This window comes from Mastomys coucha, unplaced genomic scaffold, assembly GCF_008632895.1.
Source record: "Mastomys coucha isolate ucsf_1 unplaced genomic scaffold, UCSF_Mcou_1 pScaffold22, whole genome shotgun sequence".
Lineage (NCBI taxonomy): Eukaryota > Metazoa > Chordata > Mammalia > Rodentia > Muridae > Mastomys > Mastomys coucha.
In genome coordinates, this window is record NW_022196905.1 from 2,029,676 (window position 1) to 2,045,832 (window position 16,157).

The window sequence follows — 16,157 nt, forward strand, 5'->3', positions numbered from 1 at the left end:
GGGGGGGGGGGGTGGTGGTGGCTGTGCACATCTGACCAGCCAGAACACAAAGCAGTATAAAAAAAGAACTTCTGCTATATCTCACCATCATATCCTTTGTTTTCCTGAAGTTCTCTTGTGTGCTCCCTCCATGCCAGCACCCAGCTCTAAGTGTTACAGCACCTATTAGTTTAAATTTGTTATAGGTAATAAGAAGCAAAGAGTGTGTGGAAGGGGATATAGCTACCCATTAGGAGAAACTGAGGAAATAGTTCTTTCCAAACAGTTTAATTGAATCACCTCATTTGGTTACAATATTTAAATGTACCTGTTTACACTCAACAACAGTGAATCAACCATCTGTACTACCACAGCAATGCCACTCAGAAATCTTCAGCATAAGCCAAATGAATATTTGTGCATGATCAGAAAAAGCATGTCTAATTGGTACTTATATGGAAATTGTGCTTTACCTATATTTTTAATTAACAGCTGCAAAATAGCAGGGCTCACATAACAGTGGTGTTTCTATACATCTAACAAAATGCTGCTAACATTAAAATGAAATTCTAATATCCCTACAAAATGTCTCAGAATTGGACATACGGTAAATACAAACTCTGTTTATTGGGCTGAACAGTGGAGGGGTTCAAAATCAGAAGGCTTAATTTTTTTTTTTAATTTTTTATATATAAGCCAACCAATCTGGTAGACATGAAAGGCTGGGCCCTTCCCTCAAGGTGGAGCAGTTCCGAGCACCGTTTGTCTGGGAAATGTGGCTAAGGTTTTGCTATTTCTTTTCTTGGCTCTTGCCCTTCCCTGTGTGGCTGCACTCAGATTATTAGGAAGTCCATGTGACCTCCCCCTCATACCCAACACTCTGTCTCAGTTTCAGGTTCTAGATTGGTGAGCCCTACACATACTAGCATAAATCTGCCAATCTGTAGAAGACCTGGCTTTCAAGAAGCGACCAGCTACTGGCTTAAGTGTCCCTCAATATCACCATGGGGTTGTTCCTCCTCCATACATATTGCCTCCCAGGTTATAACACACATGCCACAGCCTGTCTAGAGTCAGGTTCCTTGCCTTTACTTCCCCTAGAAGTGTGCTACTGACCAATCCTTCTGTGTCCATGTCACTCAACTTACATATGCCGCTAGCTTGCCATATTTTATTTTGTGAACTTCAGTTCATTGACTTCTAGTCTGAGTTCTCAGTGACTGGGTCTTCTTAGATACTTTCTAATTTATTTCAACATAGAAGTGAAGTAAATCCTAAAATACAGTATGTAGCTATTCCTAGTTGTCAACTTGACTATATCTGGAATGAACTACCATCCAGAATTGGAAGGCTCACCTGTGGCCCTAATCTGGAGGCTGAGAGATGCAAATTTCTGACCTGGACGTTGGCATGGAGATTGAGGCTTAGTGGCTATGAATCTCAGATTAAGACAGAAAGATCTCTGAGTTCAAAGTCATCTGGGATTAAAGGTGTGATGACACACACCTTTAATCTGGGCCACACCCTTTGCTGGAGACCTATTTAAGGACATTGGAAGAAGGAAGGTATTCTCTCTGCTCCGCCTGCTTGCCTTGTGGGACTGAGCAACTGCTAGAACCTTGGACTCCTATTCACAGCTGCTGCTGACCATTGTTGGGAGTTGGACTACAGACTGTAAGTCATCAATAAATTCCTTTACTATATAGAGACCACCATAAGTTCTGTTACTCTAGAGAACCCTGACTAATACACAGTATTATTATAACAAACCACTATTATTACAACAAACCATTAGCTGAATGTAGTATCACAAGCCTATAATCCCAGCATGTAGGAAACTGACTGAGGCAAAGGGATTAGACCTTGAGGCCTGCCTAAGCCACACAGAGAAACTCTAGTTCACAGGCGACAACTATCATAAGTCAGAGGAAAACAACCATATTAACTACATGTTGAAATTAAGTTAGTAGCTTAGTTAGTAGCTTAATCTTGCTTACTTCTCCTGGGTGATCCAGTGGGTAACTAAATCAAGTCGTTCCTCAGATAAGCCACATTTGATTCCCTCCATGGTTAGGTCAGCATTAATAGGACGCTTGAAAGCTTGGCTGGTGCTAAATATAGCCTCAAAAAACAAGAGTAATGGGAGAGGCTTTCCTCTAATTTTTCCAACAGCTACAAAAGAATAAAAAAAAAAAGAATGAGAAGTTTGAGTCAAATACGTTAAGAATTAGTTTGTCTTTTGTACTCTTTTAATTCCTTTACATTTTCTAAACCTTTAACAATAGATACAGAATAAATTCTACATTTTTAATCATAGTATTGCTATGTAGGCCACACAAAGATGGAGGCAAAGTATGGCGATTTGTCTACAAGCTAAAGGATGCTAAAAATTGCTGAGAGCCAGCAGAAGCTCAGATGTCTCCTAGTCAATAGAAGGCAATGAAAGCCTGCTTGTAATCTAGACAACTATCAGTGTCTAGAGGAGAACCTACTGTGGTGCTTTGAATATGCTTGGCCCATAGGGAGTGGTACTGTTAGGAAGGGTAGCCTTGTTGGAGAAGTATGTCACTGTGGGGGTGGGCTTTGGAGGTATCCTCCTATTCCCCACCCACTGTGGAAGAGAGCTTCCTCCTAGCTGCCTGAGGATGCCATTCTCTCCTGGTTGCCTTCAAATCAAGATGCAGAACTCTCAGCTCCTTCTCCAGCACCATGTCTAAATGCTATGATGATAATGGACCTCTGAAATTGCAAGCCAACCCCAATTAAATTTTGTTCTCATAAGAGTTGCCTTGTGGCGCTGGAGAGATGGCTCAGTGGTTAAGAGCACTGAATGTTCTTCCAGGGGTCCTGAGTTCAATTCCCAGCAACCACATGGTGGTTCACAACCATCTGTAAAGGGAATGCGATGCCCTCCTCTGGTGTGTCTGACGGCAGCAACAGTGTACCCATATACATTAAATAAATAAATAAATAAATAAATAAATAAATCTTTAAAAAGAAGAGTTGTCCTGTTCATGTCTCTTCATAGCAATGGAAAGCCCTAAGACAGAAGTTGGTAGTTGAGACTCGGGTATGGATGTGATAGCCTTGACCATGTTTTTGTTTAGAGGAATGTAGATTTTGAAACTTTGGATTTGGAAAGCCATGGAAGGCTTTAAGTGGGACTCAAAGGGCCATCCTAGAAGGAATATAGAAGATACTGGTGATGAGGATAATTTTTACTCTGGAGATCATTCTTACGAAGCTTCCAGTGAAGAATGTTGCTGCCTTCTGCCCTTCTCTAAAGACTATGCCTGAAGCTGAGGTAAAGAAATTTTGATTAATTGCATTGACAAAGAAAGTCTCAAAAAACCCCAACATAGACTTTGTCCTCTGGTTTTTCTCTCATGAAGAACATTTTGACCAAGCATAACAAGCTTAGAAAGGGAAAAAATACAAAATGTATGGTTGAAAGAGTAAGGAGCACCAGGAAGTGGAATGAAGCTAAATCCTGTATTCAAGGAGATAAACAGATTAAGGGAGTGGTGATCTCAGTGTGACCCCACACAGCTAAACTCATCCATCTGCAGTGGTATGAGAGTTCTAGAATGTTAGGTGTTATGACCTGGTTATTTTCATTTGGACATAAGGAGATACAATTATGTGTCAAATTGACAAGGGATGGATTGTGATGTCTATTTTCCATTTTCAACTTGACTAAGATCTATAATGAAAAGCTTTGGTCCAGGTATGGTAGTACATGCCTTTAATCCTAGGAGACAGAGGCAAGCAGATCTCTGAGCTCAGGGCTAATCTACAGAGCAAGTTCCAGGACAGCTAAGCTTAGGCAGTCAAGGTGCTGGAAAACAGAAAGCTGGTGATAAAATAACAAGAGGTCCAGCCCCAGAAAGCAGAGGGACTCGGCAGCTTTGGCCATGTGGCTCTGAATTTAGAGTCAAGAATAGAAGGGGTTACTGGGGTAATTGATGCTGGTTATCTGGAACTAAGAAATTAGCAGTGATTAAGAAGAGACCGGAATCACTGAGGTGGAACCTTCTGGAAAGGGTTTTTTGACAATACAAAGAAACTGTATTCAGAGATAGCCAAGGTTGTACCTTGTGCTGTAGCTGGACTTGGTAGTATGTAAGAATCACCCAGCAGGATGGTGGTGGCGCACACCTGGTCTACAGAGTGAGTTCCAGGACAGCCAAGGCTACACAGAGAAACCCTGTCTCGAAGAAAAAAAAAAAAAAAAAAAAAAAAAGAATCACCCAAATGGTACTGGTTTTGAAGACAGGAAGGAGTCATTTAGAGTAGCTGAGGCTTGGAACTGTGAGAGGCCAGGAAAAGCCATTGCTGAAGGGTGAAGCTTCAGCTGCAGTTCAGCCCAGGACTAAAGGGGTCATGCAAAGAAGTTGAGGCTTAGCATAATGAAAAGAGCTTATGAGAGGCTACTGGTGAAGCTTAGTTACAGTGGAAGACCCTGGCATGTTGGAGATGCCAGTCCCATGAGAAGACAACCAAGAACAGCAGCAGCAGTGGAGTCTACCATAGCCCAGAGTGCTACAGAGAGCAGAGATGGAAAAGTGAGCCAAGCCCTTTGGAGGAGCCCAGATCATGTGTGGATCCTAGACACTGGAACAGGAAGTGGTAAAGTTGAAGTTGCTTTAGATACTCCAATATTTTAGAGATGTAAAAGCTGTGGGATACCTGCCGAGAAAAGCTGCTAAGAGGAGTGAAGCCAGTTCAAGAGAATAAGTCTGTTGCTGCTGAATGTCAGATCTGCCAACAGGAGTCAACAAGGATGAAGGGAGTTGGCGATCTGAAGAGCACTTTGACATTAAACATGGAGACAAAGAATTTGAAGCTTGCCCATCTAGTTTTGAGTATTGCTTTGGTACAGTATTTCCTCACTATGACATTTTGGAATGGTAATGTCATGATATGTTGGAATAATGTGATCTGCTTTTTTATTTTGGTTTTATAGAGGATTACAATTAAGATTGCATGAATTGGGCTGGCGAGATGGCTCACTGGGTAAGAGCACCATCTACTATTCCAAAGGTGATGAGTTCAAATCCCAGCAACCACATGGTGGCTCACAATCACCCATAATGAAATCTAATGCCCTCTTCTGGTGTGTCTCTGAAACTGTAAGTGAGCCCCAATTAAATGTTTGCCTTTATAAGAGTTGCCTTGGTCATGATGTCTCTTCATAGCGATAGAAACCCTAACTAAGAGCTGGAAAGATGGCTCAATGGTTAAGAGCATTGACTGTTCTTCCAGAGGTCCTGAATTCAACTCTTAGCAACCACATGGTGGCTCACAACTATCTGTGATGGAATGCCTTCTTCTTGTGTGTCTGAAGACAGCTACAATGTACTCATATAAATAAAATAAATAAATCTTAAAAAAGAAAAAGAAACCCTAACTAAGACACCTACTATGGCTATTTTCCATAAGCCAATATAGTTTCTAATAATTGTAGTTTCACCCCTCATCAAAGAAACTTCATTTTACAACAGATGGAGACTATTACAGAGATGCACAGTGGTCAGAATGCAGAGAAAAAGAGACTGTGGGATGCTCAACCTCAAATGATATATTTACAATGAAATCCTTATGGCTCAGAAAAATTACAGAAGAGGGTGCAAAAAATCATCATAGCCAGAGGACCAGGATATTACAGCACAGGGAGGCTGCATCCATGGAATGTTAAAGTACTGTGGATCAACAGCAGTTAAGAGATAGAATTACTTTTCTATCTGGGATGAGCTAGCTCTTTACTAGGTTATCTAATCCCAAGTATATAAGCAGTACTAAATGGATTCATAGGATGTGTGTGTGTGTTGGTATAACAACAATAATTTTAAAAATAGGTCATGAGGGCTGGCTGAGATGGCTCAGCGGATAAGAGCACTGACTGCTCTTCCAAAGGTCCTGAGTTCAAATCCTAGCAACCACATGGTGGCTCACAACCACCCGAAATGAGATCTAATGCCCTCTCCTGGTGTGTCTGAAGACAGCTACAGTGTACTTATGTATAATAATAAATAAATCTTTAAAAAAAATAGGTCATGAATTTGAGAGGAAGTAGGAGGACATGGGAGGAGTTGAAGGGAGAAGGTGGAGTGGAAATGATGTAAATATTTCCTGTATTCATGTTTAAAATCCTTTAAAAATTTTTGCCAGGCGGTGGTGGTGCACACCTTTAATCCCAGCACTTGGGAGGCAGAGGCAGGTGGATTTCTGAGTTCGAGGCCAGCCTGGTCTACAGAGTGAGTTCCAGGACAGCCAGGGCTATACAGAGAAACCCTGTTTTGAAAAACAAAAACAAACAAACAAACAAAAGAAGCCATCTGAAGCACTACTTCCTGAATCAGCACCAGGTAAAGATAGAAATTACTTAGCAAAGACTAAAGCAGTCAACATGGCCACACTTACGCCAGCTATTTCTACAGTCATTGAGCAAGACCTTTCCCACCCCTTACAATGGCACACCCAAATACTTAAAAGAAGGGAAATACAAGAATAAAGACATAAATTCAGGTCCTCAGGCTTGGTGGCAAAGCCTGACCTGCTGAGCTGCTTCATCAGTGTCACTGTATTTTCTTGATGTCTTAGTGAAAACTAACAGACCATCATTATGTTTGGCTTATCTGTGGGCTCTCTATTCAATTTCACTGGCTTGTGTCACTGGGTTGTCAAAGGGTTTTGTAGTAGTAGGAATTGAATCCAGGGCCTCCCCCATGCTAAGTAAGTACTCTACTACTGAGCTACATACACTTCCAGCCTGTTTTAATTTTATTTTGAGACAAAAGTCATACTAAGTTGCCTAGTGTTGCAGGATATTTGGTCGCACTGTGAACCTGGAGATTGTTATTTATTTAAAAAAAAAAAAAAACCTGTTTCTAGTTGTGTTGTGGCTTAGTCTTACTACACACCTTTAATTCCTCTGGCTAGAATACAGACATACCCTTAGTACACACCTTTAATCCCAAACAATGAAGGTAAAGTTAAGTTTGTAGAAGGAAGCACCCATGTTTAATTGAGAGGCAGACAAAGTGATAAATCAGAGAAAGATTTGAAAGACTAGGATATGCCAAGCGCTCATTAGAGCAGAGAGCAGTGCAGAGAGAGAAAAAAGGAAGGAAAGAGGAGGCAGTTTTACTGAGGAGGAGTCTTCTTTTCCTCTTCCTCCTGCTGCTTCCTCCTCTTCCTTATTATTATTATTACTATTACTACTACTATAACTATTACTATTATTATTATTATTTTGTGGCCCAGGCTGGCCTGAATTTGCAGAGAATCTGCCACTTACATCTGTCTTTCAAGTGTTTCCTTTGACACTCAGCTAGAGAATTCCTATCTTCCTACCAAGAGAGCTGTACAGAGCGAAGTTGTAAAGACAGAACAAGCTAAACACAATGAGAAAACAATGAGAAGAATCAGAGGATGAGAGGGGTCAGGAGGAGAAGCTAGGTTGAATCAGTCAGCTTGGAGAGGAGTTTGAGCCAGAACTGAGTTGACCAGCCAGCCAGAGTTCAGAAAGAGCTAGAAAGGAGTTATTCAGCAGTGAGTCTCAGATGTTAAAAACCACTGAAAACATTCTAGGGCTACACAAGATTGTATGGAGAATAGAAGCTTCCAGGACTATGCCTAGGTTAGCAGACTGAGGCAGTAATCATCAGAGACAATTACTTCAGGTGAGTAAAAGATACTTCTACAGCCTAGGCTGACTTTGAATCTGTGATTCTCTTGCCTTTACCTCCTTAGTAGCTAAAATTATAGGCATGTGCCATTACAATCAGCACTATCTATTTTTAATCTGGTAGGATACTGTTTTATTACTATAAGTTGATGATATGATTTTAAATTAGGATGTGTTGTATCTCCAACTTCTTCTTGTCTCAATTTTGATGTGAGTATTTGGGGCTTTGTGCTTCTGAACAAATTTCAGAATTCTTTAAAAATTTCTATGAAATGCTATTGAATTATAAAGATTATATTGAATCTTAATATTGTTTTAATTCTTGGTGTCTCAACAATATTTATTCTTCTAGTCCATGAGCAGAAAGCATCTTTCTTCTTCTTCTTTTTTAAATTTATTCTTTAATCTTTTTTTACAGTCCAGACTTTATTCCCCTCCTGGTTCACTCTCCGACTATTCCACATCCCAGACCTCTTCCCCCTGTCTCCAAGAGATGTCCCCACCACCATAACCTCACCAGACCCCATCCCTTCATTCCCTGGGACCCCAAGTCTCTCAAGGGTTAGGTGCATCTTCTCTGACTGAGTCTGGACCCAGCAGTTCTCTACTGTATGTGTGATGGTGAGTATATTTATACTATGCTTCTTTGTGCTTTCTAATGTATGAAATATTTCATAATTTAACTTAGAAAATCAGGGTTAGGGTTAGGGTTAGATACATTTGGCATTAAAAGGCTTGTATACTCAGCAATGTTGATGAAATACGCTCTTCAATTATTCTACACACTAACGTGGAGAAAAAAAGCTATTTAGTAAAATAGTTTCCAAAATAATTATATGTAAATATAGTATTTCCCAAAATTATTATATATATTTAGTATTATACCTAATGTCAGCCAAACACACACAACATATAGTGGGCTAAAGTGGTTATATTAAATGCAGAACTCAACAATTCATGATTAAAAAAATCTTTTGAAAATCCTAGAATAAATGAATGAATGACAGGATAAATGGGATCCAAGGAAAAGGCTTTTCTCATAATTATCATAATTCCTGAGCTGCTTGGTTAAGCTTAGTGATAGAATGCAGTTGATTGTTTTTATATATATGCTTCAGAGAGATTTGCTTACCCTTAAATTTATTCATTGTACCAGTATTTTGAAGAATTCTCTTTGGACTGTTTGCTGCGAAATAAGCTGCCCTCTCATATTCACCAAGGGAGATTAATTCATTGAACCTACGACCACAGCATTTTAAAACATATTACAACGATACACAAAACCCACATATTAGAAATTAAGTATAATGATATAGTGGAAAACAAATAGTAATCTAATAAGTTATAACTCAATTTCTTCATTTATACCATGTTCAGTGTTTCTCTAGAATTCTAGGGTTGGTTTTGACCTGTTTGTCTCAGGGTTAAATTCTCGCCCTCTGAGGAACTCTGAACCTGACCTTGCACTCTGTCCCCACAAACCTCACACAGAACACAGAAAGTGAGTTCGTAGTGAGCCGAGGCTTCTCTTCTCACAGATCATCAGGAAAGAGCTATTTGCTTAGAAACTGGACCTAGGAGAAATAACACAACACACATGCAGAACCAAGAAGTGTTCCTGGTATTCAGAAGCCAATGGTGGTCTGTCAGATATCAATCCCTCATCACCACAAGCAGAGATAATACTTCACATAAACCTCAAGCAGAGATAATAGTTTAAGTCAGCCTCCTTCACACAGCAAAGCTCCCAAATTAGCTCTTAGGAAAAGAGGAGTCACACAGTGCTTCAACAAATGTTGAATAAAGTAGAAAAAACAACAAAGTAACATTGAGCAAAATGTATAAGACTTCGAATCTTAACGAAGGTTTTCCTACCAAGTGAAAACTGATAGCTGGACTCTGATGGAGAAAAGGCTTGGGTTGTGAAGGGTTTGCCACTCGAACTTGAGGACCTGAGTCCAGATGCCCACCACTCACGTACACCCTGGCACAGGATAAAGCTTCTCATAGCAGTGCTGACAAGGCAGAGGATCCCTCAGGGTTCAATGAAGGTTGGTGACCTGAGCTAGACCTCCAGAATCTTTGTAAAGGTGGCCGCAAAGAGCTGACTCCACTAAATTGTCCTTGGACCCAACTTGAGTGTGGTGGTATATGTATGTATATTATTCACTCACATTAAGTAAGTGAATTCAACAGTAAATAAGTAAATAAATAAGATAGAGAAGCAATTAGAGAATGAAATTTAACCCTGACCTCTGGTCTACACACTCATGTGCATGCATATACAGACAAGCAGACACAAAATATTAAAAATATTAAAAACCATACTGAATTTGGGCTGGAGATGGCTTAATGGTTAAAAACACATACTACTCTTGCTGAAGACCCATCTTTGATGGTTGCAAGCATCCATATTGCATGACTTATAGTTCTGAGTAATCTGACTCCTCCAGTATCTGTGGGCACTAAGATTCATGTACACAAATTCATGCATGTGCATACTTAAAAATAATACATATTTGGAGGGGCGCTGGAGAAATGGCTTAGCAGTTAAGAACATTGTTCAATTCCCAGCACCCACATGGCTGCTCATACCTATCAGTGTCTTTAGTTCCAGAGCTTCTGATACTCTCACACAGATATACATGCAAGTAAAACACCAATGAACATAAAAAAGTAATTAATAGTAATGAATATTTTTAAATGATACTAAATTTTATAAATCCTGCTAGACTCAGGAAAATATATTGTATAAGAAAACAAGTGCTTTAAATTACCTATATCCATTTCTTTGTACCACAACAACAAAGGAATCAACCAATGAAAACTGTTTATCATTGAAGAGCATAGACACTACATATGCTGATTACATGCTACCCTGGCAGCCTGTACATTAACCTTGAAGGCGAGTGCTTTAAAATATTTTATCTATCTCAGATAATACATGGTGAGTGCTTTGACTATGAATATAATACTACTGGATGCTTCAGGTGCCTAGTCTCTACAGTGATGGTCTGGAATCTGCAATTACACAAGAATTCCTTCAGGTTGTACTCGACCTGCTATCCCTATGATCCTCACAAAATAAATAAAGTGTAATTAAAATTAAAAATAAATATTATATATGGTAACAAGTAACTTAATAAGTCATAGAATAAAAATAATTACAAAAAGATTGAAGTAGCTAGGATATTCTACAATTTTCTGAAGAAAATCATAAACATTGATGAAAAAAGAAATTTTTATTTTTTTTTTTCCTAATTTGTCAACTGGAACAGAATTTTCATGCTACAAAAGACAAACCTGCAAGCCAGCAGTTAGGAGGGGGGCAGTGGGAGGATCAGGAGTTCAAGGTCATCCTGTATTCTGTAGTGAGGCTTTTTGGGTTGTGAGATGTTATCTCAAAATAAACAAAGTGGGAGAGGATGGGGTGGCAGGCATGGGGGGGGAGGGCAACAGGGGTTTGTTTTTGTTGTTGTTGTTTGTTTCTTTGTTTTTTGGAGGGGAAAGTAGGAATGGAGAAATTTACATGTAAATAAAGAAAATATCTAATAAAAAAATAAAATAAACAAGCAAACAAAAAGAAAGGCATCAACAAAACCCACCCAAAACAAACAAACAAACAAACCCAAAACACAAATAATATTTGCCTTTCAATGTAGTAAAGCATAATTACAGCTTCTTTTGTCTTGTTTGGGTCATCTTCAAATATCTCATCAACAAGGTTGTCGTCACCTAAATATTGAAAGGACAATTTGTGATGATTTATCAGCCTTAGAGCCAACAACATGCTTTACTTTGCTTTCACACAGCACCAGCTCCTTCCTAAAGTGAGTCACTTCTCCTGGCCTCATTCTCAGGAATGAGGAATTTTTTTCCCTTCTCTCTTTACAAAGTCATTTATATTTCATGTGCATCCGTGTTCTGCATGCATATATGTCTGTATGGGAGTGTCATGCTCTGGACTGGATTTATAGGTTTGAGCCACCACATGGGTGCTGAGAGCTGAACGTGGGTCCCCTGAAAGAGAAGCCTTAACCACTGAGCCATCTCCAACCCCAGGTGTTTTTCTCACTGCCTCACCAGGGCTTCACTTTCCCCAGTTATCTGATCCTGTGCGGAGGTTAAGTATATTTTTGCTTACATTTTTAAACCTAAACCTAGGAAAACCTTTAGCTCTGGGAGGGAAGTGTCTTCTACTGATCTTGCTAATTAAAAATACAGATAAACTACCATAGATAGCTTTGGTTTTCTTAATTCTCTCCAAGACATCTTGAAATGGGAGTCTCATGTTCTGCCTCATCCATGAAGTAAGTATATGTGAAATAACCTGCAGTCTTTGACGGCTGCAAAAGAGCATGGACAACACACTGAGCAGGGTCACATGGCAGAGCAAGAGAAAACACAGGCAAAGCCTTCAACACCTACAATAACCAACATTCATACCGAAACTTCAGGTCTTTGTTCAGATTTTCAGCTATGTCTCGCCGGTTTAGTAACACAATCATTTCCTCATCTAGATCAGCTTTCTTTTGGGCTGGTACATACTCTGTCGACATGTCTTGTTTAAGTTTTATATATTTATCTTCAAGATGCTGCTTATGCTTATTGAGAGCTTCCAGATTGACAGAGTCTTGGAGAGTCATCCCTACAGGAAAACAAACAAAACCCTGAGTCTTATATAGGAATGTTTACTGTATTATAAAATAATTCAGAAACACTAACAGGTACTTATAGCTTACCAAACATAAACACCATTATCACAAAATTATAATGCTATTAGGGTTTTTTTTTTAACATCTATTTGTTTGCTTATTGTGGTTTATTATTAACCCTAACCTTAATAGGCAAATTCTCAAACTCCTTCTGAGTTTTATATAGCATCAAGGGTAGTTCAGTATAAACCAGAGCATCTAACAACTGAGGATTAGGCCAATGGATTTCTCTCACACCACAGCTTCCATTACTCTCCAAGAGCTAACCTGGGACAAGTTTATTTTTTTCAACACAAAACTGATGCCTACCAAATCTTGAGATATCTTTATTCTTGAAATGTCCTTTGTGTTCAACACACACACACACACACACACACACACACACACACACACACACACTCACACACTGTGGGAAATATTAAAAAATGACCCGCCAAGTTCTCGCACTACCATCCTGCTACTTTGTGACCTTGGCGAGGTCCCATCTGCAGTGGGGCTGGAGCTCCCGAGTTTCCGAGTTCCCTTTGCTACCACGCCAACACCATGCAAGGACCATTCACCCAGCGGCCAGCTGTCACAACTCTCTGCTAGTTCCTTCTCAGCCATAAAGCCCTCTAATTGGCGGTCCCACATTCCAGTAACCAAGTAAATCAAAACTCTTGAAGCTTATAATTAACCAATCAGATTTACGTATCAATAAATTCTCAATTCAAAAGATGCCACTACAATAATTTCAGAACCAATTGATAATGATAGAAGCTGCCCACCTAGATTAGACAAGTTATCCCAATTATTCTAACCATTATTATATCATAACTACCAGTGGCTATTTAAAGCCACGCTGGTTCATGTTCTTCTGTCCTTCCAGAGAAGATCTCTGTCTCTGCAACTCTTAGCTCCGCCTCCCTTTTCCCTGTCCAATAACAGGCCTCCCCTACTGCACTAATATTTTAATGTAATTGGACAGGGAAAATCCTCTCTCTCTCTCTCTCTCTCTCACACACACACACACATACACCCCAGTACTGAGAGAATGATAAGGGGGAGGCAGAGGCAGGTGGATTTCTGTGAGTTCAAGGTCGGTCTAGTCTACATAGAAAGTTCCAGGATGGCCAGTTTACATAGAAAGAATCCATCTTAGATAAAAATAAAACATAAAAAGATACCTATACAGGGCAGAAGAGATGGTTCACTGGTTAAGAGTGCTGGCTCTACTAACAGAAGAATGGGTTCAGTTTCTAGAGACCACAGGATGTCTCACAATTGTCTTTTTTGTTTTGTTTTTCGAGACAGGGTTTCTCTGTGTAGCCCTGGCTGTCCTGGAACTCACCCTGTAGACCAGACTGGCCAACTCAGAAATCTGCCTGCCTCTGCCTCCCAAGTGCTGGGATTAAAGGCGTGCGCCACCACTGCCCAGCTTTCACAACTGTCTTAACTTCAGTTCTAGGAGATATGATGTCTTCTTCTAACCTCTCTGGGCATTGAGCATGCATGTGCACATAGGCATACATTCAAAACAAAACACCCATAGACATAATAATAATATAAATAAATAATAAATAATAAAGCATTAAAAAACAAGACACACATCCAAATTTCCCCTCCACAGAATTTCCCCACCCTGAGAATTAACCCTTTCAGATTTTAAGCATTCTTTCCCCATGACTCTTCTTGGCAGTAAGCCAATATGCCGTGTATTCTGTGTTTATTTGCATTTATTATTTGGAGTTTGCTAGTCACGATTTAAAAGTAACCCTACTATTAGCAAATGCAAGAGAATTTGAAAACCTGGGTTGAAATTTTGTAGTATAGAATAGTTCATTACCTTAAAACACAGCTTCTTCAATATAGGCCAAATCTGTCTTTCTAAAGTTTCCACCTACCAGTTCTGTCTGTATAAACACTGAGCAAAAACAAAACAAAACAAAACAACAACAACAACAACAACAACAACAAAACCAAAACCTTTAAGTACTGGAGTTACTATCCTTAGTCTTGTAAGCCACAATCTATTCGTTAAAGTAATCTCTCTGAATTCTACATGAAGCCAGGACATACTCCATTTCTCAAATGTAGCAAGAGTATTACATTAAAGATATGAAACCAATAAACTCAGACAACAACACGAATGACATTCAGCAAGCTTAATACACTATCGTTTTTAATGTACCAGTGGCTCTCAATCAGAATAATCAGAACTTCAGACATCATCACCTACTGGACTCAATCACCAAGTTTCTGACATCATGTGTGTGTGTGTGTGTGTGTGTGTGTGTGTGTGTGTGTACATGTTCAGCAAGAGTATGTGGACATGAATGGTTTATACCAGCTGTCTTCCTCAAGCCAACGAGCTCTGGGGATCCACTTGTTTCCACCAGTCTCTGTCCACCCCAGAACTGGATTACAGAGCAGGTACTGGCTTTTGCATTGAGAGAGGGGTTTGAACCTTGAGTTTGCATGGCAAGCACTTTACTGACTAATCTTACCAACTCCCCAGATTTCCACTTCTAATAGTTCTCAAATGATGTCAACATTGATGTGAGAGCTTCGATTGTACACCATGTGAACTGGCCAGATTGTAAGTCTTCACGTCCTTCAGGATTGTGTGGAGTCTGCTCTGTCCTGGGTATCTGCCTAAAGTTGCTTGTGCAACTGAAGGTATTCACATATTAGCATCTTATACTAGTTTATGTAAGAGGGAGGCAACTGGACACACTGGGGAATCTCTCTAAAATAGAACTGTAAACAAGATACTGCACCTGGGATAGGTTTCCATAGCTGCCTGGAGGAAGCACAGAGCTTTACTTCTTTCTTGTCATACTCCATTCTTAGCTGCTTCATCTCATCTATTTGCAATTGAATTGCTGTGGAATTATTTTCAATAATCCTTATTCTTAAAAACAAAACAGAAATGCTTTCATATGCTTGTCTCAACCAATCTAATTCTTGATTCATAATATTAAAAAAAGACTAGATTTTTGTTTTATTTGGCTAATTATAATTTGAACCATTATGAAATAGAAGTTTAGAAAACCCATACTCAGAAGGTGACACACCACAAAAAAGGAAATATTTCCTCTCAGATCATCAATAAAAACATATTGCAAGCCCCATTGCAAATCAATAAATGTTATCTAGCCATGAAACACCAGCTATTCAGTTACAACTGAAAAGGTCTTTTTTGTTTTCCTTTATTCTTTTTCTTTTTTCTTTTTGGAAGGGTTTCATTATGTAGCTAAATTTGTCTTTGAATTTGTTATCTTACTCCTTCAGCTCCCAAGTGCTGGATTACAGGTATGAGCCACCACACTAGGCTTAAAGAAACTTTAAACAAACAAACAAACAAACAAACAAGAAACTGTCATTCTGCTAGGGGCTATTGCAACAATTATTACACATTTGGTGACTTAAAGTAACATTTATGTTCTCATCATTCTGGAGGCCAGAAGTTGAAAGCAGTATTCTTAGAGCACACTGAAGCCAAGGAACTAGCACTTGGCACTCTGAGACAAGAGGATTGCTTTAAGTCTGAGGTAATCCGCAGGTACATAGTGAAACCTAATTTTTTAAAAATTGTTCTCAAGGAGGATTTTATTCTCCTTGGTGGGTTTCTTACTGCTGAAATCATGGGATTAAGTGCTGTCATTCAGGTGGGAGTCATGAACTTGTGCTGACAAATCTTCTATGAATAACTTCCTTCCTTTTATGACACCACAATGTACCTTCATAATATCAAGAGGGATCATAAAATCCTCAAGCAAAACTAATAGTTT

At 39.4% G+C, this 16,157-nt stretch overlaps 1 protein-coding gene across 4 annotated transcripts in view; it reads right to left on the reverse strand.

The window, feature by feature from the left end:
* Clhc1 (clathrin heavy chain linker domain containing 1) overlaps nt 1-16,157 on the reverse strand; it is a 30,623-nt gene that overhangs the window by 7,418 nt on the left and 7,048 nt on the right. The window contains exons 4-9 of one of the 4 annotated variants that reach the window (XM_031339875.1): nt 15,144-15,277; nt 12,116-12,317; nt 11,903-12,039; nt 11,320-11,404; nt 8,802-8,908; nt 1,977-2,151 (exon numbers count right to left, since the gene is read on the reverse strand). In XM_031339875.1, the coding sequence (XP_031195735.1) occupies nt 1,977-2,151; nt 8,802-8,908; nt 11,320-11,404; nt 11,903-12,039; nt 12,116-12,317; nt 15,144-15,277 (840 nt within the window). The remainder of the gene's footprint in view (nt 1-1,976; nt 2,152-8,801; nt 8,909-11,319; nt 11,405-11,902; nt 12,040-12,115; nt 12,318-15,143; nt 15,278-16,157) is intronic. The other 3 variants (XM_031339876.1, XM_031339878.1, XM_031339877.1) reach the window with 3 other exon arrangements.